This window comes from Panicum hallii, chromosome 5 (assembly GCF_002211085.1).
Source record: "Panicum hallii strain FIL2 chromosome 5, PHallii_v3.1, whole genome shotgun sequence".
NCBI lineage: Eukaryota > Viridiplantae > Streptophyta > Magnoliopsida > Poales > Poaceae > Panicum > Panicum hallii.
In genome coordinates, this window is record NC_038046.1 from 54,448,169 (window position 1) to 54,473,650 (window position 25,482).

Genomic DNA, 25,482 nt, shown 5'->3' on the forward strand with positions numbered 1-25,482 from the left:
AAAGTAATCTCATTTTTGCATAAAAACAACCAATGCTCCACCTCATGGCATATTATTCTTTGAAAAGGAACCTTCATATTTTATAGAACCAACCCACAACAATATGAGACTTTTATTTAATTCTTGAATTTATAAAAAATTATTAGAAGGTATGAAGGCACTAAAATTCAAAAAAATAACTTTACAGTGGTTGGTAAATCAAAATATTTAATTTGTATTACATTGTGGAACATGAATAAGTAAGTAAAGCTATATGGGCTTTAGAAAAATATTGTGTGCATCCCTATATCCCAACTAAAAGTTATTTCCCAAAATATTGATATTGCCATGTACTCTTGAACCAAAATAAAAGTAGCTTCTTCCATGGACCAATAGTTTATAGGCAACCTACAGCAGAGTTCCCATGGTTCATCGTTTCATCGTATTTGCTAAATAAATCCATTTAAGCATTAATAAATCTATACAGAACAAATGCAAGCATGAGTATACAATAAAATTAAAATATTTACGTTACTTATCTAACTTGTAATCTTACTATGCTATATTTCTCGACCGAAACAAACTCCTAATGGTATTATTTTATTTACTGGTATTACTGCTGGTGCGCCAAAGGTGTGTCTACTTTCTAGTTGACTGTGAAGAGCTATGAAGATAATTAGGCATAAAGTTGATTGCATTTTCTGTAAATTTTTTGAAGCAGCTTTGCAAGTTCTTATGAAAAGAATAAAACTAATGTAATTTTTTATGCCTGTAGCAATGCAAGCATAACAGTTTCTGAAACACTATACTAGCTTTTATATCCATAGTTTTATAAATAATCTTTTAATATATGAATGATAAGTATGATTGATTCATAGTCTCTAAATTTTTAAAAATACGTGCGTGCTGCACTTTACTTAGTAATATGAAACGGTGACAACAAAAATTCTAGAAGTTCGGACCTAGAAAAATCCGAAATCTCAACAGTTTATCTGGCCCATCTAATTATCGGGCTGCTCCACCCCACCCATACAGGATCACCCTGGGCCTTGGCCTGGCCCAAATAGCCTGCCTCACCGCTTCTTGCTCCTTATACCCCTAAAAGGGCGGCACTACGCCACTCAAACCCAACAACCCACGGGACGTCGCCGCCGCCGCCGCCGCACCCGAACTCTAGGTGAGCTGTCGCCCTCCCTCTCGTCCAATCCCTCCTTCCAGAACCCATCGCCCTCGTCGCGAATCGTCTCCGCCGGAACGGTGGTTCCTGGCGCCTTGCGTCCAGCGAGCCGTTCCAGTTCACGCATCTCGGTTTCTTTCGACAGGGGCCAGCAATTCGTTCAATCCCGCGCCATGTCGTTGTACATGCCCCTTCTTATCTGTGTGCATTTTACCGGTAGATTCTTAGGATACACTTAGATCCCCAAGTCCCGGAATCGTGTGACGTGTTAGAGGTTCCGAATTGATTCGTGTTGGTTCTACCCAGATGTGAGAGTGGCAGCTCGGTTTGCTGTCCTCGTTGTTAACTTGTGCTGAAAATTTGTTTTTGGGCTACGAATCTGTGGTTCCATTTAAATCGGTGTATCACACAGTGCTGCTAGGACGCAGAGCATGTATTTATTGCTTGTATGGAGATCAGCTAGCGTAAATTGCCGCATTCTTGGCAGATCGATGTGGTTTTTCAGTTGGGCAAGCTGCCTTTAATTGTCAGAAGAATTCCATGTCAAGCTTGCCGGGGACAATTCAGACAACGAGCCCGGCAAGCTTGATGCCGACATTAGCTTGATGACTGTGGTAAGCATAGACAAACAACCCCTTGCAGAAAAATAGATAGTATTCTTGAATCACAAGTGGAATTTAGTGCTCCATGATTTATTATGGAGCAAGCCATGATTTATTTAGAGCCATGCTAAGTTTCTCACAGACAGAGAAGGACATTATTACAGTAAAGATTGCTATTTATTTTTGAAATATCCTATGTGCTTGATGATTGAATCTTCAAATTTTGCCAAGGTTCAGTAACCTTGATCGAGAAAAAACCACTAAACCTAAGCAAGGGTAAGCCCGTTTTCCCCTTGAATGTCTGATATTTTGCTTCAATAAATAGTTGGAACAGAAATACTATCCATGAAAAATACAGTAAAAATGTAATCGGCCATGCATAAGATCTGCATTTATATGCGCGCTCTGGGAGTTCCGTGGCGTGTGTAGCCTGCGAGCAGCACGTTCCAGGTGATGAGGTTGTCACTACGGGGCATTTCGTTAAATACCCTGCGGGCGCTGGCGACATGGCCGCACTTGGCGTACTTGTCAAGGAGCGCTGTGGTTGTGACGGTGTTGGAGGTGAGGGATGGGAACCAGGTGAGGATCTGCGCGTGGATGAGGCATCCCCGTGGCGCACGCAGGCGCGGAGCGCCGTGGGGACGGTTGTGCGGTTCGGGTCTGACGCGCCACGGTCACCTTGTCGGAGGCGGGTGAAGAAGAGGTGGAGGATGCAGCCGTGGCGGCCTTGCCGGGAAGCACTCGTCAGCTGCTTCACCCATGTTTTTATTAATTTGTATTAAAGACATACTAAACTTTATCAGATATTTTGGAAAAATACAATATGCATGTATTCATATCTGCTTTACATGGCATGACACTTTTGACCTTTCAGATTTGAGTGTTCCTTTTTTGTCCTGGTTCTTTAACCTACTACAATTTTCTGAAAAGATGTATCCATGTTTTCTGACAGCTATATGATATGCTTATGCTAGAGTATTACGGGAGTCGCAGGTCATATACATTATGCATGCCATTGACGTAAACTGTTATTCCTTTGCAGCAGTAGTGAATAGCAAGGAGTTAGGAGAAATGGATACGCAAGAGAACACAACCCCCACTCATCATCGAAAAGAAAAGAAAAAAGAAAGTGCAAAGAAAAAAGAGAGAGCAAGGAAGAGGACATCATCTGTTTTGGATTCTACTAATGGTGAGACATGCCTAGTTAAATTTAGCACATATTCAAAATTGAAATTCTGATGACTTGCATCTACATCTCCTGCACAAACGCTAACCTTTGTTTTCTAGCTCTTTAATTAACTACCTTTTTGTCATAACATGATGGAGTAGAAAAGTTGGAATTTTCTCATGCACTAACTGTTTTGACTATGAATGAACGGAGTTAAGGGTACCCTCTGTTTTCTAGTTCTTTAATTAACTGGCTTTTGAATTTCGTTGGGAAGTTTCAGACACAGTCAATGAGGAAATGGCAGAGTATGATCTTGATGGACCTACTATCGGTGAAAAACTAGCTACTCTGGATTTGATCAATAGAGATAATGAAAAGAATGATACTCAAGAGCAAACACTGTCTATGGCGCCACCAAGTGCAGATTCAGTCCATATTTTGCTCAAGCAAGCTCTGCGTGCTGATGATAACATATCATTGCTAGCTTGCTTGTATAATAGAGATCAGAAGGTATTCTTTTCTGTGCCAAAATTGGTAAAAACATCTATGCTATGTTGATTGTGCTACCCATCAAATCTGAAACCAACTGCATACCTGTTGTCCTTGGTGATATTATTTTCTCCCTCCGGTCACAAACTTTTAAAGATATAATATCAACATCTTTTGTAGACTTTATATTGGAAAAGTAAAAACCATATGTATACATTTATTTCAATAAAATATATTTATAGAGGTAGATTTATTGGGTTTGACAAAGATGTTTTGGGGACAGTGTTGGGTTCGGTGATGTTCAGATTGTTATTGACAAACAACAGAGAGTACACTGTGTTAATTAATCTTGATGCAACTTGATCGAGTGTTACTTCAGTCATGTCTCATAATTTTACTGTTGGGTTACACACAGGTTATTGCAAAATCTATATCACTCCTAACACCATCAGATGTTGTGAAGCTTCTCAAGTTCTTCGTATTGCAAATACAATCGAGGTAATATTCTATGGAAGCATTTCATCAGTTTGTACATAAATATTTTGGACTTGTGGTTCATGTAATATGGACACACTCAATTCATTGATTATGAGATGGCCTACATGGGTCGTATGCTTATGGTGAATCAGGGCCTTCTTGTTCTTTCAATACTTGGTCTATTGTAAATTTTTAATCATTTTTCTTATTCTTGACATCGCTTGGTTTTGTTCATGTGCATGTTCACTTATTGCCATGCTCCTGGGGACTGTAACAGGTTTGGGAATTAGTTATATAATTACACAGAGATGGCTTCTGAGAGACAAGATGATGTCTATGCATATCTGATTTGTATATGTGTGTTCATTGAGATGCCTGAGCATGGGTCGAGCTCCTGATCTGAATGACTGTTTTTCTGTTTGTTGAGTTCCTTATTCTGCTGTAATGCTGTGTAGTCATATTGTCATCACCTTTTTAGCTTTTGCTAATGCTGCATTTTTCTAAGTTTCGGTGCAATTCTTAAATTCCTCGATTTAGCACAACTGTCTTTCCTCCTCAGGGGCGCAGTATTGGTTTGTTCACTTCCCTGGCTGCAAACTTTACTTAATCGGCACATGAGCAGCATTGTGTCCCAGGAATCTTCTCTGTCCTTGCTCAACTCTCTCTACCAGGTTAGCAATTATTTTGGCTTGCTGTAAAACAAAGTAACTGCATTGCTGTGAAGAATAACCAGGGCAATATCTTTGTCACTAAGAAGTTGTAAAAAAATCTTAATAGAACCCAGCATGCCAACACTTGTATAATGCTTAAAAGGGACACATGATGATATGCTCATTCATTGATGATTAATGCCTGCATAGGATCTTACTGCCCCATTGAAAAGGGAACTTGCCTTGTTATTTATGGATATTCTACTCATCAAGATACTACATTATTTCCTAGATGATGTTGAGTTTGATCTGCAACAAGACAATGTAGCCTCAAAATCTCATATACCAGCTCTTTGGGTCCTTATGCTGCTACACATAGCAATTCTTACATGTTTATTGTTGGACACTGATGTTACTGGTACAATTTCTCCCCCAGCTTATTGATGCAAGAACATCAACATTCAAGTCAGCGCTTCAACTCTCTACCACTCTAGATTATCTTTTCAGCGAGGTAAGTTTCCTTCCCTTAAAGGGGTTATCTTTTCTGGAATTGCAATTGATACTAGTATTATGGTCCAGATTGCTGATGATGAAGCTGATGATGAAGAGGTAGAACCACCAATCATTTATGAGGACAAGGACACTGATGATGAAGAATCTGAAGTTGATGCTATGGAAACCGACAGAGAAGAGGCTGAAGAGCTTGGGGATGTTACTGATGCCTCTGAGCATTCAGATGGAAGTGAGATAATGAGCGACTGATTGACTTCTGCCCTAGGACTGAGCTCTCAGATGTCAATCCTGACTAGACACTCGGCGCGGCTTTGCTGCTCCCTACCAGAGTTTGATACTGTCTGGCCACCTTTAGATGAAACAAGCATATTGTGCACTGGTTATTTAGCTCTAATCTTGTAGTGGTTTTGTTATCACTGCAGAGTGTAGACACAAATTGCAAGTGAATCTGAGTGTTCAATTTTTGGATGTGATAATGTATAGTTGCCGTTTCTCTTGTCGGGCAGGGTATGTGTTTCTTATTAATTAGAGCAGAAAATTGATTTCGTAAGCTCTCCTGCCAGGCAAGAAATGTCAGCACCTAGAACTGTACCAAACATCGAAAAGGCTGGTAAGCAAAAAAAAAAATTACAGGCAACTGACGATACAACTGATTGTTGATTTGAAGCCAAAATATCAATCACATCTCATAATGTCTACAAATTTGAGAACGGCAGAAACCCAAAGTTATGAGGTATCAGCATGTCAATCTAATATTATTGGATAATCATTGGCTATTAAATTTAAGGGTAAATAACATTGGTTTGATTATTCATGGTAACAAGGTAAGGTGGCATCATTGCTATTTTACTTGTATCTAATGGTTAGGTATGTTGACAGTGTGTTAATGTGATCTGCAAATTAGGATTTAAAAATTAATACATAGTATTACCCTGATCGCAATGTATCCAAATGAAAGCCAAAGTAGCTTAAAAGAGTTAAACTGACTGGCTATATTTTTGAATGTCTGATTATTATATATTTATTTGTTATCATGAAGCAGTCGGGGACTCAATGTGTATCTGATTTGTGATTTAGAATAAGCACTATCTAGTTTTAAGTTTCGGAATGAAAAATATCCTTACAAGACTAAGCACAGCTCTGCTGTTATAGTTCAACGTCAATGTGTTTGTAGTATCTCCAAATTAGAAGTCATGAAATCAATATCAATTTAATCCCTAAAGCAATATATGGACATGAAAAGTTAAAATTATTTTAATGGAGCCGGTTTCAAAATATTCATTTTTAATTGTCACAATGAAAACTCTCTTGTATCTTACTACAACACAATTTGGAACAATCGAAAGATATAATCAGTACTTAGCAATCCAGGCATCATAGTAATATCTTAAGAGTAAATAGCCATGTAAGTTATGAAGGATGTGCCATTTACAAGTTTTCTTGAGTTAAATTAATTTGGAAACAAAGAGTTGTTATCGAGAACTATTTCATAGCTATATGTATTATTAATAATTATTTTGGATGCAGCTTTTCTGTCACTAAAGAGCACGGGCAAATGCAAATTCTGGATAAACGAAATCTAAAAGATTAGAATAATTTCTGGTTAAGAAATTTCCATTGAAAACATTTCTGTATACGGATGGGGTTAGTTATGCATCTTCCCAACTCACGCTTAACAAATTGATCAAGGTGATAACGTGGTAGAAACAAGTAATTGTATCTTTCTATAATTTTTGCTGATTGCTTCCAGAATGTTCTATCAGGATGAACAAAGCGTCATTGCAATATGATTACCATTACTTCTAGGAAGAAGCATGGAAAGAATTACCAGCGTGACTGTTCACACTGCTTACGCATTGCAACAGATGAATAGCCAGTGTGTTTAGATGAAATATGCTACCATAACATGAATGGCCACAGAGGAAGCATATCATGCTCATATTTGGTGTGGTGGTTACCCAAAGAAATCGAAAAATAAATTTACATTAAGGAACTCATCTTTCTCTTATGATATGTGCCCATCAACAAGCCAGAGAGCTCCATGTCTTAAAACAGGTGTGCAGAATGAGCTTTTATTGACATCATTTGCAGAACAGGAATAGAAGAAGACAGGTACCTTCATAAAGGAACAGAATCTCATGGCAGCGGTATCGATGGTGCTGAATAATATGGTACCCTTAAACTAAAGTTGCTACATGCCTGGCAACTATGCTTCAATTGTATTCCTCTGTTTTTTTTCCCTATTCCTCTGTTTTCTTTTTGTGTGTTTCAAATATGTCCTTAGCCGGAAGCTCATCAACCCTAGTAACTATGGAAAACACTCATCTCCTTGCGTGCATGACACAGAATAGAGAAGCTGGTTAGTTGATTCCTTACGTGGCTGCTCACGTGGTACCGCCTCGTGGCAGCAACTGATTAAACGCAATGCTTCGGATCTCATACGGGCGTACGGCTCCGTGTAGATGTCTACATGTGGTCTTCTATGTCTACACCACCGCGAAACATTTGCTTGCTGAAGCCGCAAACCCGCTGCCGCTTGAACCCACGCATCGCTTCATCGCTGCGAGAGCTGATCTGCTGATGCGTGCCGGCGGGGCCGGCGACACGGCGTCGGTGCGGCAGGCCGGCACTGTTGGCCCGTGGCCCAGGCGGCGTCCGCATCACGGCATCGCTTCTCGTTCTCGACGAGCGGCCCCCTTTGACTAATCCACGCGGCACGGGCTAGTGCCCCTGCCTGCCACCGGCGCGGACACGAGTGTCAGAGCCGAGGAAAAGGACGCGCAAGGGTGTGTTGTCACCTGCCCGACTTGTCCGTTCCCACCTCCCTCCCTGGCTCCCCCTTCTTCCCCATCTGGCTACGGGCTACCTACCACCTTCGGCCGTCGCCAGTGCTGTGAACCTGTGGCTGGGATCGGTCTCGCTCGCGAAGAGATCCGTCGGGGGCGTCGGCCATGCGCAACTGCGCACGCGGAGGGATGAGCTCGGCTCGTCTCGCCACGACGCCTACCTCCTGCCCGTGCCCGGCCCTCACCTTCCCCGTCTGTCCGTATCCCGTCGCCATTACGTCCTCGTCGTCATCACGCACGGAAAACACAGTGGCTCGCAGCGCCATGATTTTGCACGACTATGTCGTGACAGCCATGGAGACACCGACGAGTTTTTCACTGTTTCACCCCCGTCGGTGGTCCGACTCCGACACGGACCTTTTCCGCCCATTGATGGATGGATCTGTTTTCTTTCTTTTTCCTTTTGGGCTCCCTCAACTTTTGTTGCTTTGCGGAACGCGGAATTTTAGTACTGATGTTGTTGAAGCATGGAGCTTTTGCTGGCCACTACCTTCTCCAAATAATCTTGAAAGGAAAATGGAAAAGCAATTATTCAAAAAAGAAAATGGAAAAGCCACGAATTTCTCCACTAGCGGCCGTGTGGATAATACGGTCGTATAATTAGATATGTGCCATTATAATTATCGTAGTTTGAAGATATTCTATTATTATTTATCATGTATCATTTTAATTTTTATATTTCTTCAAATCATATCATTATTTACCTTCTCGATATATTTATAAAAATATCTGGACCAAAGTACCCTCGCCTTCTTCCTCTCGCATCTCCTCCCCAAAACTGCCTCACCACTCCACCGTTCTTTGATTCTATCCACCAGTAGCTGCGCCACACACTCTCACACCTCTACAAGCAAATCTGAGCCCCCTCCGTCCACCTCTCCACCGGAAATTGAATGATTTCCGGCCGCCATTGCTGCAGCTAAAGCTTCGCCGCCGGCCATACTCCAAGGATTTCAAATCGCCTCCACCCACACCCTCTCTACCTTCCCAGCTCCACCATCAACCCCTCCACACCGAGCCCACAAGCACCACCTCGCCGAGAATCGTCAGTTTTCCACCCGCCATGCTCGCTACCGCCGCAATCGACGCCCCCACACCGACGAGCACCATCCGGCCATCTCCTTCGCTTGAAGACCCTTCAAACCAGGTGCGCGAGAGGCTCCTTGGTCCTCAGCGCTCTGCGCCATTGCCTCCGCGTCGCGCCGCGCCGCGTGCGACGCACCCGCGGGGGCGGCGCTGGCCGCCCGGCTCGTGGCCGACAATGGCACGGCAGCCACGGACAGCATTGAGGCCATCCTCTCCTCCCATCTCAGTCCTCCGCGCGAAACGGCAGCGTGGGCCACGACTGCGGGCCATAGCAGCGCGGCGGCGTCCGCCGGCGCGGCCACAGGATCGGACCTGCGGTGGCGGCGTTGCGGTGGCCGCGGGCCAGTACCGCGACGCGCAGGAGGTGTTCCATGCTGCAGGCGTCGCGTACCGGGGCAGCTTGGATGAGGCGGAGCATCATCGGATAGCAAGCGTGCTCAGGCCGATGGGGGAGAAAGGAGAGAGGGAACGAGAGAGCAAGAAGACGAGGGCATTTTGATCCAGATATTTTTATAAATATGTTGAAGGGTTAAGTAATGTTACGTATCCAAGGAATGTGAAATTGTAATGAGAAGTTTACAATACGACGAATATAATAATGATATATCTCCGAACTACGATAATTACGATAATTGTGATCGCACAAATCCAATTAATCCATTATCTTATTAGCAGCTTTGACCAGAAGACGACCGCCGCCGCTCCTCCGGCTAGCACAAAGAAGGCCAGCGGCTGCGGGTCGAGGAAGGCTGCCATAGTTGTGCCATCGCATCGTCCGGTGGCCTGCGGTGAAGACCGCTGCCGCCTCCCAACTCCAACTTCTTGCACGAGGCCTGCGGTGAAGCCCGATCTGTCAGCTGTTAGCCTGTTTATTACACGCCCCACCGTAGCCGTCGCCCATTTTTACCGTGCTGAACTCGGCTGCGCGCGCACACGACCCTTCCGTTCCCTTGCCCCATGCCCATCGGCCATCGTCCTCCCAGTCCCAGAACCGCTGGTCCTTCTTCCTCCTCCGCCTCGCTTGCCGTGCTGACCTGCGCGTGAGGAAAAAACTGCGTGCCTGCTCGCTTGCTCGCTTGGCTTCCTCGCCTCGCGACGCGTTCTCCCTTTCCGCGCCACGCCCACGCTACCTCCTCCCACCGCCACCCGGGCCCGCGCTATCCGGAGCCCACCTGTCATCTCCTGCCCCTGCCTCCGCGAGCACACCTCGTCGCCACCTTCTCCCACGCTGACAAGTGGGCCCACGCTCCGATCCTGCTGCCTCGCTGGACCTTCCTTCCCCCTCGCGGCGCGTGCCGAGGTGGAGGAGGAGAGCTAGCCGCCGTTGCGTGCCAGCTACCCTACCCCATTTCAACTCCCGGATCGAAGCACGGGTCGGTAAAAGGGCGGGGGCCCGAAGCGGCACGCCCTGGCACGGTGGCACGGAGACCAGTGGCCGAGTTGGCGGCAGCAGGTGAGACCGTGAGAGCGAGGAGGAGGGATGAGCAGCAGCCTCGCCATAGTGGAGAAGCGGCCGTCGCCATTCCCCGGCGGCGGCTGCGCGGGCGGCGTGCTCTTCCACCTCCTCGACTGGCACCGCCGCCTCGCGCGCAAGCGCAGGCTCTTCTCCCCGCGCCGCCTCCTCCCCTGCTCGCTCCGCTCCTCCCCGCGCAGGCTCCCGTGCCCGGGGCCTCCGCCCGCCCCGCCGCCGCCCGCGTCGCCGCACCAGGCCGCCGGCGCGGCCGATGGGGCCGCCCCGGGCGTCGTCGCGCGCCTCATGGGCCTCGAGTCCTGGCCCGCCGCCGCGGCGGCCCCGAGGCCGCAGAAGCAGAGGAAGGTGGAGGCGTCGCGCCCGGACGGCGACGACTCCGCGGTGGTGCTGGTGCTGCCTACGCCTACTAGCCGGAGCCTGCGCCCGCCCGCGCCTGCGCCTGCGCCCGCGCAGACGACGGCGAGGAGCCACCACGGGGCCGACCTGCCGGCGCGGGCCCGGATCGTGCACGCGGCGGCGGCGAAGCTGTTGGAGCAGGGCGCGCGCGCCAGCTCGCGGGCGAGCGCCAGGATGGCCCTCGCGTACGCCTGCTCTTCCCCGCAGCACCGCAGGGAAGGCCACTCCGGCGCCTTGCTTCAAGGCTCGGACGTGGGCGACGACTTCCTGTCTAGCTCTGAGAGCCTGTTGACGCCTTCTACCTCTACACGGGTACAGGTGCAGCCTCCTGTTCTCCCGGCGGAGACAGGTTGTGACAGCGCTGCTGTCTTGCGTAGGCACGAGCAGCGCTCCATAGACAATAATGCTGCCAATGTGGAAATCAGTACCAGTACAGTAGTGTTGCCAAGAATGGATTTTGCTGATGCAAACATCAGCAAGCGCAGCTTTGCTATGGATGCCAAGCACAAGGAGAGTAAAGTAAGAAATGAGGTAGTACGCACTTGTGCCAGGGTTAGATCGAGTGCTGCTGCCGTTCAAACTGGAGCTGAGAGGTTGCGCAAACGAGCAACACCCACTCGGCCGGATGTTTCAGGTGGTGCCAACTCTGGAAGCTTGGCAGAATCGATGCGCCAAGTTGGGTGTGCTCGTGAATTGGTATCTGCTGGTAGGAGAGTACCACAAAGTGGTTCTGGTCCAAGAAGAGAGCACATGGGTTCGATCACCAAACAAGGGAACACCACCCGCAGAGATGGGATCAACCGAAGTGGATTAGCATCCACAAGCAGGATTTCAAGCAGTGGATCAGGGCCAAAAAGGGGATCACGGAAGGTGGGGCGTGATACAGTAGCCAGTAACAGGGATGGCAGAAATGCAGTTGCATTTACTTCTAGATCATCCACAAAACCAGTGGCCAGAGCTTCGCCGCGCATCAATGAGTTGAAGAGTGGGTGCCCAAGTAGACTAGCACACGATACAACTCATGTTCAAATGCCGACTCCAGATACCAAATATGTGGAAGCCTCACCTTCTGTTATGGCTACTTCTGAGAAAGATGAATTTAGCAGGCTGTTGAAAGCAAAAATGAATGAGCTTGGCTTGTCTGACAGGAATGAGTTTACATCAAGTGACGACCCTTCAGAGAAATTGACGGCAACTATGCTGCAAGAGCTCATTTCCGCACTTACTAGTGACATGAACACTTCAATCTCCAAAAGTAGCAACTACTCAGATGCATCAATACCCTTAAGATGCAATGGAGGCAGTGGAAATATTGACTGCATCGATCGATCATGTTATATATTCTCCAATGATCAATCACCTGATTTCCAGAAGTGTTATCAGGTCAGTTCAGATGCTGGGATCCTTCTTTATTGTTGTCCCATCTTATTTCAGAGCTTCTGATTGTTCTTCCTGTAATAAATGCTACTTTTGTCGACCATGATCATCCGTAATTGTATTTTTATTCATGTAATTTCTTTTCCAATTTGGTTAGTAAATGCATGGTGTATAGTTTTAGTGCGTGTAGTGTTACACTAATCACCTTGTATAATGGTTAATATTGCTCTAGTAACTTGTAGTCTATGATATCCCTATGTTGTAAGGTACTAAGGTTATCAGTGGATGCTATCTATACACCTTATTATACAACTGTTCTGCATGCACTCTTATGCAATAATTGACATTGAAATTTTTTGGACTTGTACAAAAAATTAAAAAATATTTCTTATGCAGAAATCTGTCATCATTATGAACCATTCTTTGATGTATCTTGGACAGTTGTCAGATGCATTGGAAATCATTTTGTGGAAATGAATTATTCATCTGCATCCACTTGCATTCCTTACTCTTAACAAAGTCCACAGTTTTTCATGCTTTCTTCATCAACAAAGTTGTGCTTAGTCTAGAGAGCCGTTAAATTTACTTAATTAACTACTTACTAAATTGGTAACTTCAGAACAATTTTGTACAGTTTTTTTGTACTAACTACTAGTCCTTCATTCTGTGCACAGAATGAACAAGATGTTGATTCTTCTGCTACATCAGTGAACAATGAGCCCAACCAGCCAAGTCCAACATCAGTCCTTGAAGCATCCTTCTCCAATGATGCTTCTTCTTTAGGAAGTCCAGTTGAAAAGAATGGTAAACATTTCTCTTACCTTGACTTTTATAGTAGACAATTCTATTATATGTTTGCTCAGTGCTTGGAGTTATCAAATTACTGCTGAAATCTCAAATGAGAAACCAAATTCTGCCCAGCACAAAACTGACTGGTGTAGCATGTCTTGAATGCTGCTTTGCCATGTTTGTCAATGCTCAACAATTAAGAAAATTAACATGCAACCATGCCAAGGCATGAATTCTTAGTTATTGTTAGTCAGAATGTTAACTGGCCTACAGTTCTTCATGTCTAGCAAAAAATAATTGGCTGCTCTGAGTTATGTTGCGTGGCAGAATGGATTGAGCCTGTAAATTTTGCGCATGTATTTATTGATGAACTCTATCTTCTCCTTTCTTTCAGAGGGTAAAGACTTATTTGTGTCAACTGAGAACAAGATGGAAGACCTGTTTAATTTGGAGTCTGACATCATCAATTTAGCAATGTCAATTGATACAAGGAAAACTGATGCTTTCTTCTCGAACACAAGGAAAACTGATGCTGAAGAAACTCTTAATGACAACGACAAGTTATCATGTTCACAGAATTTTCTTGCACCTGATTCTAAATTCTTAAAGTCCAGGCTCCGCATCATCGGAGAAGCAGCTATTTCAAATGCCGAACTGCTTTTGGGCAGTAGCATCCATCCTTTCATCATTGAGATGCTGGAAAATGCTATGGATATGTATGATGGAGGAGAGTATTCTGATCTTGCTGAAGATAAGAAATATCAACATACCAACTTCCTGTTTGACTGCATTGTTGAATCATTGGATTCAAAATTCTGCAATTTTGGTAAATGTGGGTACAAGGCTTGGCTGAGATTGCCGAGCAGTTTGAGCAAAGATCTGTTGAAGTGCCAAGTATTGGAAGATATCGGCAATTGGAGGGAATCAAGTGGGACTGCTCTTAGACAAGTTTCTGACAAAGAAGTGGACCAAGTGACTGCCAGGTGGGATGCAAGTCTGGTTGAAGCATTTGACATCAGCATTGCCATCGAGAATGACATTCTTGAGGCGCTTGTTGGTGAGTTTGCACTCGACCTATGGTGAAACAACCTATTGACAGCTTTATGTGAGATATTGACATGTTTGGACTTCCGCTCGCATGATTATGGATAATAAAGATACTGCGGATTTGTTTGTAATTTTCTGCAGTAAATTTTGTACAGGGTCATGTAAGGTTGAAGGACCCCCCCCCCCCCCCCCCCCCTCCCGGGGGCGTTGTTTTCCTGGAAACGTGCTAAAGCTTAAGAGTGTCTCCTGTTTTTACGCTTTGTGGCCTTTTCGTCGGAATCTTTTCTTACCCAACTGATGGCATTGTACACCAGGGTACATTTTGTTGTGTATGGCGGAAAAGGCACCTTTTGCTGGATCTAGTGTAAAGCATGACTTGGGTGACCGTTAGTTTGTCAACGTTAACACATGTTCTTCTCTAGGATCCCACTCTGAATCTCAGTTAAACCAAGATCCAAATGATCCACCTTTTGGCATGGTGAATTTGTAAATGAAACACCAGTTTGCCACTGATTGAACCGCAACTGGATCTCAGTACAACCAAGGGAATTCAAAATCAGAATGCCTGAATGCCCCACCTTCCTGGACCTGTACAGCTTGTCAACTGTCATGTCAGGTCAGGTGGAGGATAACTTGGCAGGAAACAGGCAAGAATTAGAGAACAAATCAGCGCCAGTTCTCGAAGCAGTGTTTTGTCAAAAGGCCTTCCTCGACCAGCTTAATTTATCCCGGATACAAGACACTTGACCTTAAATTGTTCTTTGACTGGTTATCCCCACATTATATATGTTGATTGATCTCTTTCCAGTTTCCATGATTTGCTCTGGCACCTACTCCGGCCGCTCCTTTCCAAATTCCGATTCCAAAATAAAGAACCCATGAACACAAATTTGAAGCAGAAAATAACATTTGTGGGAACAAAAACATATACTAGCACGCATGATCTGTAATTGTATACAAACTCAAAACACTACAGAAACGAAAATTGAGACACATGGATTACAGGAAAAAAGTAGAGCTACAGCAGGGGAGAAGAATCTCTCCCCCAACAGACAGCTCCGACAACAAACTCACACCTGATGACAAAACGACGGTAACACGAACGAACGACGCACGACAAGAAGAGATTAACCCAACTGCAGCTAAGATAGCAGCGACGATCAATTGATTGATTCTACCCGATGCAGAAGGAACCAGCAAGCCGAGGGGGTCGTCTAGAGCAGGCGTTGGGCGAGAGACCTCTGCCTCTGCAGCCTCATCTCGGCGTAGAACCGCTGGATGAAGCGCTCGGCGCGGCCGTCGACCTCCTCGTCCTCCCCCTCTTCCCCGTAGTCCACCACCTCCTGCTCCTCCTCCTCCTCCTCGTCGTCGTCGCAGGCGTAGGCGTCGCCGTCGTCGCGCCCCCACTCAAGAGCCGGGGCGAGCACGAGCTGCTCCCTGTCCGACCGCGCATCGTCGCCGGCGCCGGCCCGGCGCGCCAGCCCGTCCAGCACGGCGACGTCCACCTCGTCGCCGCCGCAGAATAGCGACGCGAGGATCATCCTGGCCCTGCCCCGGCGCCTCTTGGCGGCGGCCCTCCGCCAGGCCGTGACGCCGGGGGGCGGGCCCGGGAGGAGCGGGGAGCGGGAGGGCGAGAACTGGTACTCGCCCACGTACGCGTAGTTGTAGTGGCGGAACGGCTTGTAGCAGCGGCGCCTGGCCGCGGCGGACGCGCGCTTCTTGAAGAGGAGCAGGCCGCACTTGGCCTTGGAGATCGGGGTCAGCGGCAGCGCCAGGATGGTGGCCATCGCCCGGCCCAGGATCGGCCTGGAGCCGGGGCTGGAGGAGGACCTCGGCATGGCCGGAGCGGCGGCGGCGGATAGCTGGGGGTACTCGCCGGCTGGGCTGGGCGGTTTCCCTCTCTTTCTCACATTCAAATGCCGGGAGGGGGAGGCGGGGCGGCGGTCGAGTTGGTTGCTGCGGGTGGTGGGGGGTTTTATGGTGGTGGGGCTGCGGGCGCAGCGGCACGGCTCCTGTGCAGCCGCTGCCTGCCGCTGGATCGTGTTCGTGCGTACACCAAAGTTATACCAGCAGGCAGCACTCAGCAGAGTAATGTAGGAGTGCTGCTGCTGCTACCACTAACTAGTGTACCACTCCTACCCCACTCCACTATAGGCTTGCTCTTTGCTGGCTCAGACAGTAGTAGTGAGCAGTGATTGTTAGCAGACGACCCCCGAGGTTTGCGCGCCGGTGGTGGCTCGGTGTACTCCTGTAGCAGATCGCGATTCGTATGCCTTTATCTTTTATCTCAAGGGGTCGGAGTACATTCTCGCGTGCTCTCGGCGCATTCATGTTCAGCAAGCACCGATCTACTCGTTCCGGGACTGCCCCCAGTTGCCACGGCGTTCCGGTTGAGGTCTTTGGTTCGCATGATGATTATTACACGGAGCACGTCGCCGGAGCAAGTACAGTACACGAGTAATACGTAGTCGCAGGAGCCGACGGATCGTCGCGGCGGCGTAACTGACCGCCGCGTCGTGGGCGCGGTCCCGGTCCTGGCCGGCCGCAGGTAGCCGGGGCAGATCACACCGATGGCGACCGACTGGATCGGGGAATAATAGGCCGGGCCAGGCCAGGGGCGCGCGCGGTGCCGCGCCACCCCGCGGCCCGCGCGCTCGACTGAACTGGCGTGGTGGAGTGGTGGGGTTCGCAGCTGGAAAGCGGTCGCCGAGGTCGGTGGTCTTGTCGGATCAGTGGCGAGGCCGAGCCGTCCGTGCCGTGCTCTGAGCTGGCGGCCGGGCCCTTTCCCGACTTCAAAACCGAGCTAGCCGTTGCCCCGTTGCCTGCCTTGGCGCCTGGCCGCCTGCTGCACTTCCTTTCCGAGCCTGAGAGCCAGGCACCCCCATGCCATTCACGCCGGCGTCACGTTCCTTCCCCCGCGACGCACACAGCCTCCACTGTTGGTTGGCACCGCGCTGCGCAGGGGCTCGGCGCGTGAGCGCGCGGATGAGTGTTTCCGCAGTCGCAGTGTTTCTTTCTACCCAGCGGGGGCCTGACGCGGCCACCTGACGCCATGATCCCCCCAGGACAGTATTTCTCCTGGTTCCCCAGCGGTTTTGGTAGATTCGGCATTCATTTCGGGCAACGGGGGTCATTAGTGCCGTGCTCGGTCGGTTATACCACGGGTGTTGGGTCCACGGACTAAAGTTCCGTTCCCAAGGTTTCCGGTAAGACAATCTTGCTGTTTAAAAGTATTAAATATAATTTATGAGATAAATTTAATGGGTCTAATTAGTTTATGATTTGCTACAATAATTATCTGCTAATTATGGATTAATATACTCATTAGATTCGTCTCGCAAATTAGTCTAGGGGTTCTGCGTAATTAGACTTTATTTAATGCTTGTAAATGATAAAATTCTTTTTGACGTGACATGGCTAAAGTTTAGAGAAAGTTTAGCCCCTAAACTTCAACCCTATCACGAAATATTAAAAATAGACTAATTATAAAACTAATTGCATAAATGGAGGCTAATTTGTGAGACGAATCTATTTAGCATAATTAGTTCATAATTTGACAGTGTAGTGCTACAGTAAATATATGCTAGTGATGGATTAACTAGGCTTAATAGATCCATCTCGTGAATTAGTGTCCACCTATGTAATTAGTTTTATAATTATCTCATATTTTATTATTCTAATCAGCATCTGAAGATTCGATGTAATAAGGACTAAAGTTTAATCCTGGTAACCAAACACAGAAACACCCCTTAAACCTTCGAGAAGTAGAGCCCCTTTGGTGTGGCTTAGAAATTAACTCCAAGACCCGCTCCAGCCGAAGCACCGCCGAAGGGGTAGTTTTGGAGCGGCTCAATGCAAGAAACTGTCGATAAAGTTCAAAACGGCTTCCACTGTGGTGGTGGAATCACAAAATATAACTCCAATCGGTTTCTTCTCTTGAATCTATTCATGACAGGTAGTGTATAGCTATTTTGCTAAATATTTTTCAAAACGATTTTAAAGAAGCCGTTCTAACAGAGAAATCGGAGCCGGAGAAGGAGCCGGAGCCTCGCCGAATACGCTCGTAGTAGCAGTTTAGCTCGTCGATAGAGATCGAGCAAGAATAAAATATTATCCTAACAGCATTAGAAATGACGCCAGGGATCGGGCAGCTGCGTCGGCTAGAGTTTTGACTAGTGGGGGGTTTTATGGTGGTGCGGACGCAGCGGCGCGGCTCCTGTGCAGCCGCTGCCTGCCGCTGGATCGTGTTCGTGCGTACACCGAAGTTATACTAGCAGGCAGCACTCAGCAGAGTAATGTAGGAGTGGTACCGTGGTGCGCCTTTCAGCACTAGTCCTTTTCGACTCATCAGCTCGTTAATGGCTACCGGTATCGGGGTTAATTCGCATTCAAATGGTATTTTTTTGGGTTAGATCCGGAGATGGTGGTGATTCGGCGTACTCCTGTAGCAGATCGCGACTCGCATGCCTTTATCGTTTCCCTCAAGGGATCGGAGTACACGCTCGCGTGGTCTCGGCGCATTCATGTTTAGCAAGCGCTGATCTACTCGTCCCCGGGTGGCGCGCGCGTAACTGCGCCCCAGTGGCCGCGGCGGCGTACGCGTTCGTGTAGCTCCGCCAAGCGGCCTTGTCACGGCGCTCGTATACCGCGTAGGCCTTTTTGCCGGCCGGTCCGTGATTAGCACACGGCTAGGACCGTTGATCCGCATGATGACCACGTGCACGAGTAGCAAGTAGCAGGAACCAGCAGAACGTGACCGCGGGCCTGGCCGGGCGCAGGTAGCCGGGGCAGATCACACCGATGGGCGATGGCGACCGACTGGATCGGGGAGTAGCGTTAGCCTTAGGATTGGGCCTGTAGCTATCGTTGGGCCTCTTCAAGCTTGGAGTATGTCGCTAGAATTTGTTTTGCATTAATGAAACTAGATTTTCGCATAACGCACACGTTTATCCCCGAATCTGCTTTAAATTCTGTAAAGAATATTTTTAAGCGTCCAGAATGGAAAAGGTCATAGGTAAATAGATATTTCTTTACGAGTAAGTAGGCCTACATATGCTGACATCGCATAAAACTAATATCCAAGGAAATAGTTGCTGATAAAACATCGTCATATAGCGTAAGTCGTGAACGGCGAGATAATGTCAAAGCCCGCCTGCTAAATCAAGTCACAATTTAGGACCATGTTAAAGAGAATGCACAGCAAAATTCTTGTACACTACCAAGATCGCTCAACTGTATGTACCAGCTGGGTTGTTTATGATTGCAACCACAGCCAATCGTACCAAAAGCAGCAGTAAGCCAGTAACTTGACTAAGATTTCTACCCTCCACATTTACAAATGAAGTCCTATAGCAGCGCTCATACTGCCCACAGAACTTCGTCTATATGATTAAAACGAGCACCAGAGGCTAAAGGCGTTACAGGCTCTTGTGTCCATTCCCTTGTTTCCAGCTGAAACACAGCCTGGTCAGCTATTACCAAAAATACCATTAAATGGCCATTTGTTAGTCATCTGGAGGGCTTAATTTACCATCAGTAATATTCTTGAATCTTGGGGTCTTCCAGGATATCAACTTCTCCGCGAATATAGATGGGTGCTACTACCACAAAAATGCTCAAGTACCAACACATCCACTATTGCTATCTCATAGTGCAACATCGTGCTTTACCAGCCTGCAGCTTGTCCCACAAACATAACATCTGCCTCGGTGATTGGTAGCGTGCAGTGTAATAATCATCTATGCATCCAAATTGACAAAATTTGATGCTGTGGACGTATTTAACCGGTCTGGTGCTGTTGAACCGCTCAACCCACATGCCCATGCTCACATCCTCCATTTTGAAAAGCTGCATAGAAAGAAATGAAATTTAGATTCTTGCCCAAACCATTATGTCCTGCCTATTTGCTTACAAACCCACGGTCCAGCTATAGTACCAGGGTAATCAGTTGGTAGTTTGTTTATGAACTTTTGGAGGGAAATATGATCCAACAGGTACCCAGTTATTCTTAAGCATGCAAATTGTTGAAAACCAGCTACCATATGGGCCGCTATTAGTGTTATAAAATGCATACCGGAAGCAATCAACTGAGCTACCCTTAATTTATGGTTTAAAAATTCTGACAGAATGGCATCTGCAATATCAGAAGATATAACATATCCAGGACCAATTGCATAGATTGGATAATCCATTCCTGTAAAGCAAAGAAGATAAGCATAGATTAGAAAATGCATGCATTCAATGCGGAACTTCAGGGCATTCCATCGATTTTTTCCACTGACATACTGAGTCCGCGCAGTCAAGTGAGGTAGAGTATACTGCTTTGCTAATTGATAACTAAACTCAGCCTGATTGCATATGTGAAGAGTTGTATTACTAGTACAAGTATGATATTAAAGTGACTCTTACTACGAGATCAAATGTTGCACGATCACGTCTGAGGTTAAGATATCTTATCTTTGTACATACTGATTCAACAAAGCAATAAAGCCATCTGTAGTAGTGCAATAGCGAAAGCAACAAACAACTACATCCGTTATTGTAAACTTTTACCTACAAAGATTAAATGTAGGCAAGCTCATGTTTCATTTTTATTACATTGAATGGAGATACGACCAAGTTAAGAAAATATTACATAACTGTCATATAATTAGCATGTATATCAACACTGGGTGGATATGAGCAGAAGCTACATAGAGTAACAAAAACGATCTTTTAAGTGATTATTTAAATATATGCATACAAGCCAATCTCTGCAACACGAGTTTATGTGTTTGCAATGCAAGATAATAATTTTGTATTTTATCAATGAAACAAGCTTCTGATTACAGATCAAAACTGTAAATTGATTTTGAAGTTTAGAAGATTCAAGGCTACAATTTCCTCAGTGCATGTAAGACAAAAGTCAACCCCCAGGGCTCTTCAGACCAAAAAAGAACAGAAAAACTAGACGCCAGCAGCACAAAGACATTTACAGGGAACAAATTTGACAGAAGTCCTTTAGTTCCATGCGGAATGATAATTTGTTAGACAGTTTTGACTTATGGAGCTAATTTAATAGTTAATCCAGCTAGTAATGAGCAACATCGACTCATGTAGCATAGCATCATTCTCATTCAGTTATGTCATATGTTTTAAGTAATTGAATCCTTACATGATTTCTCCAAACAGGAGAAAGATTCGGTAAATTTGACATCAAGGTACCATGAATCAACCTTTTACCACTCACAAGGTTTCATGAAAAATTTACACCATAGTGGGGAAACAAGTTTGATTGCTAATGTCGTTTAATACCCAGATGGACCAAATACCCTGTATCGAACAGTTCGCTAAGGGTAGTGACCCAGACATCTTCGATCGATGAAAGGAAAAATGGCATATGAGGCTATTATGGAATCAAATATCAAGTTTACCTCATATGTAACAGCCCATTTCCCATCACGCAATGGCTTGTGGTGATAATTCATGTTCCCTATATAGAGACTTTCACCGCTCCGGATTTTCTTCACTTGAGCCATTACTGATTCAAGTCTAACAAAAGTATCATCATCACACTTCATTATGTATCTAGCAGATACAACATGGACCTGAAAGGACAAGTTCAAGTGTCTTGCAGCGACTTCATAGTAGCAAATTTTGAAGAAAGAAAGCTCTTAGACTTACCCCATACTCGCATATGGCAATCGTCTTCAGAACCACCAAATCGTAGCTGTCCATGAATGGCACAATAACAATGTCCCCAAAAAACTCAGCCTCCTTTTTCAGCTCCACATTAATTTCATTTCTTCCATGCTGTAGAAAAGAAAATTACTGAGCTCAATTACATACCAAAAAAAAACAGAGTACTGAAGTTTGGTCTTCAAGATCTACCAGGGCAACAAAAAACCGGGCCACAACATTCCATGACTTCTGGGCAGCAGACATCCATGTCTTTCTCGCAGCCATACGCTCAGCAAAATGGTTGCCCGCTGACAGGATACCAATGAAAATCTCAACTGGTTCGTCTGGGAGGGGAGGGGCCTGCCAACTGGGTAACATCTCTAGGTGCTTCTGTGGAGAAAAGATAGGATGTGTAGTGGGCAAAATCCCCGCAAACACTGATTGCACATCAAGGTCCCCATTCAATGATAAGCCAGTAGCGCATCCTTAAGCACAAACCCCTGCCAGCACCACCAGAGACAAAAGTTAACAACAGTGTCAAACGCCACCATCAATATTTCATTCCATTCCCCACTTCATAGACAAGTTTGAGCCACTCACAGTGCAGTATGGAAATGATGTCACATGACGTCCATCAACATTCACATGGTAACCTTCCGATCCAGTGGTGAGTGCAAGAACAAACAGGTGGGTTCTCCACGAATGGGTATGACCAATCAATTGGGACAGTCTTTGTGCGCCCAATGAGCCGGTTCAGCCACCATGACGTTTTTGACTCCTCAGACCGGCCTTCGTCATCCTGAATCCACTTCTCACACTTCACCAACCCATCAACTGCAGAGCAATTCAATGAAAACCAAATCCTTGAGCAATTTAATCGATAACTAAACAATATTTTATCTGGTGACAGTGGTGTGTGCAGACCAGTCTTCCTCGTCGGCACGGGACCTCCAGCCCTCGCAGCGAAGGGGAGTGCCCCACTGCATGCGGTAGCAGGTGTTCTGCTCGATCACCGGCTTGCCACTCCAGTCGCCGCGGAGGCGGGGGTTGAAGTGGAGAATTCTGGGAGGATCCTCGCTGTCCACCGTCTTGAGCCCTTGCAGCTCCATCATGAACTGTGACACCATGATCAGCTCTTCCCCCTCCTTGAGCAGCGTGATCTTAGTTTTATTTAATGTTTTGCATATTGGTGTATCATTCCAGAGAAATACAGTAAAATGCCTATGAGCAATGGAAGTTTAGACTTCCCTTAAAATCTTTTTGGTTCCTGTAGCATGGAGAGCTCATTTGAATTCCTTTCTACAGCTGTTTATGCTTATGTCAATTTCACTGTACCACAGCTGCAAGATACTCCCTTCCATCACCAATGAAGCACCAGTACCATTACGAAACAGCCTTAACACTATCGAATAACTAATAGCTACATCCATCACCAATGAAGCACGATGGAATTTCTAAAATACAAAAAGAACATGATGTGAATGGATACGTACTTTGAATCCTGTGAACTTTAGCAGCGCCTCTTGCCCGAGCGATGCACTCCGGCCTGGCCACCTTAGTGAACGCCTTCATTCATGGTCATCCCCTCTCCAACCGCGGATATAGATTAGGCCCCATAAGTCTTCGTGGCGCCTGCTGACCAACAAAGGTGCACTCCGGCCCGGCTGCCTCTGTGAACACCTCCATGGCATGCAAAAAATATTTTAGAATCTAGGCCATAGTTCTGTAGTTGGAAATTTCACACACCCATGCTCTTCTGTTAGTTGCCTGAAATGAAGGATCAGAGATGTAACATTTGGTAGGTGTTTTTGAAAAATTGTGTCCCATGCAAGTTCCAGCACAAATAAAATATTTCACCAGTCTGCTTACATGTATGAGGAGGACATGAAAGAAAAATGAGAAGGGCTAAAGCATGTTAGCTACAAAAATAATAACTGGAAGAAAATTATTTCCAGCGTTCCCAAGTATTCAAAGTCTAGTGTAAAAACTGTTTGGGTGTGGTTTTCTAAAGCAGAGTCCTAATTCCAGCAACAGTTAGGCGAAGACAATAAGAAAATGAAGACTAATTCCCAACAAAATAAACCAAGCAACACCCAATCAACATTGTGACATAATGGAAGGATACAAAAGAAATCTTCAAATCTCCATTCTCAGTTGGGTGGTTCATTTGTAGCTCGCAACAATATGGAAGAGGCTATTCTTCTTTTGATGATTTTGTTGGGGAAGTTCAATCTCATGAGGACTGTGCGGAATCTCTCTGTGATGCATCACCTTACTTTTGCACTGGCCATGTCAGGCCAGCTAATTCCACTGGCTGTACAATTTGAAGAACTGTTACCTGGTGTGTTAAATAATAAAAGAGAATGTCTATATAATGTTGCATTGTGTGACTTAGCACAAGAAGATGACCTGAATCTACTCAAACAAATTCTGAAGGCTGGAGAGGATTCTGATCATCTCAAAGAACTTTCCCTAGCTTCAAAGGCTTGTGTTGAGACGAGTGCTCATACTGAAGGTGCTTCCTATGCACGGAGAGCCATTGCAAATATGCAGGGAGGATGTGAACAAGTGGTCGGAGTTGCAGACGTGTTGTTTGGCACTTAGGATTTGGTTTTATTTTTTGAACTAACAAAAGGGTTGTCGCTGTAGAGCCCCTGAAACAAGCAGGCTTCGTAGTTACTCCCTCGGATCGAACAACATCATAAGATTCTTAACTGCCAAATCTAATCATCACTAATTTACCCAAACCTCCCACCTTTAAATTCAGAGGCACATACAGAATTAGAGGATATATGAAATAATTACGAATGGTCATTGAAATCTGAACGGAGGATTCTGCAGAGTGTACCTTTGAATCAGATATGGGTTCCTTGCTGTCTGAAAATACTCCTGTATATATCTCTTTTTCTCTACTCCAATCAATCTATTCTGATCAAATTGCAATTAATATCAATGAGACAGCAGAAGAGAGGAATCAAGGCAAGGCAGGGATACGATATACTGTTTACCGCCATTGGCTTCTATCATTTCACATTTCACTGGTGCATTTCATCGAACGCATGGCATGCACAAGCACAAGACAAGGATGGTTGTTCAGATTTGCAAAACTAAGCAGCTCGCGATGGATTTTGTTGCAAATAGGCAAAACGGATAGAGGAGATGATGAAGAGCTCACTTGTGATCCTGGGATGTCGTGAGGATGAGCACCGTCGATGTCCTCGCGGCCTGGTCTCGAGCTCCAGCGGCGGGGGCGCGTCCAGTCCTTCTCGCGGGCCGAGCGCCGCATGCCGCTCTGGATTCGGCGGGGATGATGGCGGTGTGGCGGTCCGCGAGGACGGCGGTGCCGACCCGAGATGGCAGCGAGGATGGAGGCAGCAGACCCGGTGAAGACGGCGGCGGGGATGGAGGACGGCGCTCTGGACTCGACGGAGCCGCGTGGGTGAGGCCGCCGGCACCGCGCGTCCGCGGCGAAGCGTGGGGGGCGGCGGCGCGAGGGGACGGTGCGTCGACAGCGGAGCAGCGGAGAGCCGGCGACCCGCGCTCGTCGGGGAGGCCGGAGTCGGACGAGGCGGGTATGGCGGCGAGCGGCGTGCGCTGGGCGAGGGCGCGATCGGCGAGGGCTAGGGATTGGCGTGCGGGAGGCGGCGGGCGAAGGTAGGTGCCGCGGGGATCGTCAGGATGTTGAATGCGTGCGTTTAAGCGAGAGGTGATCCATGACTTTCACGCGGCCGAGATTGTTTAGCGGCGGGACGATTA

General features: G+C 46.5%; 4 protein-coding genes across 7 annotated transcripts; 2 read left to right on the forward strand and 2 right to left on the reverse strand.

Annotated features, from left to right (window-relative positions):
* Window positions 1–1,090: 1,090 nt before the first annotated feature.
* On the forward strand, window positions 1,091–5,560 carry LOC112895834. Of its 4 annotated transcripts, none has more exons than XM_025963827.1 (7): window positions 1,091–1,156; window positions 2,801–2,947; window positions 3,201–3,436; window positions 3,831–3,913; window positions 4,452–4,563; window positions 4,979–5,053; window positions 5,122–5,560. In XM_025963827.1, the coding sequence occupies exons 2-7, from the start codon at window positions 2,830–2,832 to the stop codon at window positions 5,302–5,304; spliced, it is 807 nt and encodes a 268-aa protein (XP_025819612.1). In that variant the 5' UTR covers window positions 1,091–1,156; window positions 2,801–2,829; the 3' UTR covers window positions 5,305–5,560. The 4 variants fall into 4 exon arrangements, with proteins under 4 accessions (XP_025819612.1, XP_025819615.1, XP_025819613.1 ...); XM_025963830.1 differs by having other exon boundaries at window positions 3,207–3,436; XM_025963828.1 differs by having other exon boundaries at window positions 1,113–1,156; window positions 2,804–2,947.
* Window positions 5,561–10,315: 4,755 nt separating this feature from the next.
* Window positions 10,316–14,198, forward strand: LOC112894769. Its single transcript, XM_025962576.1, has 3 exons — window positions 10,316–12,237; window positions 12,906–13,035; window positions 13,415–14,198. The coding sequence occupies exons 1-3, from the start codon at window positions 10,468–10,470 to the stop codon at window positions 14,101–14,103; spliced, it is 2,589 nt and encodes an 862-aa protein (XP_025818361.1). The 5' UTR covers window positions 10,316–10,467; the 3' UTR covers window positions 14,104–14,198.
* Window positions 14,199–14,975: 777 nt separating this feature from the next.
* Window positions 14,976–15,999, reverse strand: LOC112895322. The gene has a single exon (XM_025963270.1). It carries the CDS (start codon window positions 15,903–15,905, stop codon window positions 15,282–15,284), a length of 624 nt encoding a protein of 207 aa, XP_025819055.1. The 5' UTR covers window positions 15,906–15,999; the 3' UTR covers window positions 14,976–15,281.
* A 3,162-nt stretch (window positions 16,000–19,161) lies between these two features.
* On the reverse strand, window positions 19,162–25,429 carry LOC112892142 (hydroxyproline O-galactosyltransferase GALT5-like). Its single transcript, XM_025959235.1, is given in 14 exon segments — window positions 19,162–19,914; window positions 20,163–20,254; window positions 20,257–20,260; window positions 21,480–21,653; window positions 21,730–21,858; window positions 21,937–22,206; window positions 22,209–22,226; window positions 22,327–22,416; window positions 22,418–22,564; window positions 22,656–23,066; window positions 23,220–24,040; window positions 24,136–24,380; window positions 24,575–24,654; window positions 24,902–25,429. Coding segments are annotated over 10 exon segments (1,329 nt in total). The 5' UTR covers window positions 22,854–23,066; window positions 23,220–24,040; window positions 24,136–24,380; window positions 24,575–24,654; window positions 24,902–25,429; the 3' UTR covers window positions 19,162–19,707.
* Between the last annotated feature and the right edge of the window lie 53 nt (window positions 25,430–25,482).

What these genes read in the sequence shown, in the direction of transcription:
- LOC112895834 (XM_025963827.1), top strand. Translation starts at nt 2,830, where the DNA reads ATGGATACGCAAGAGAACACAACCCCCACTCATCATCGAAAAGAAAAG. An exon ending in TGTTTTGGATTCTACTAATG is followed by an intron (nt 2,948 to 3,200) that starts GTGAGACATGCC and finishes TTCGTTGGGAAG; the next exon opens with TTTCAGACACAGTCAATGAG. An exon ending in GTATTGCAAATACAATCGAG is followed by an intron (nt 3,914 to 4,451) that starts GTAATATTCTAT and finishes TTTCCTCCTCAG; the next exon opens with GGGCGCAGTATTGGTTTGTT.
- LOC112894769 (XM_025962576.1), top strand. Translation starts at nt 10,468, where the DNA reads ATGAGCAGCAGCCTCGCCATAGTGGAGAAGCGGCCGTCGCCATTCCCC. An exon ending in ATTTCCAGAAGTGTTATCAG is followed by an intron (nt 12,238 to 12,905) that starts GTCAGTTCAGAT and finishes TTCTGTGCACAG; the next exon opens with AATGAACAAGATGTTGATTC. An exon ending in AAGTCCAGTTGAAAAGAATG is followed by an intron (nt 13,036 to 13,414) that starts GTAAACATTTCT and finishes CCTTTCTTTCAG; the next exon opens with AGGGTAAAGACTTATTTGTG.
- LOC112895322 (XM_025963270.1), bottom strand. Translation starts at nt 15,905, where the DNA reads ATGCCGAGGTCCTCCTCCAGCCCCGGCTCCAGGCCGATCCTGGGCCGG.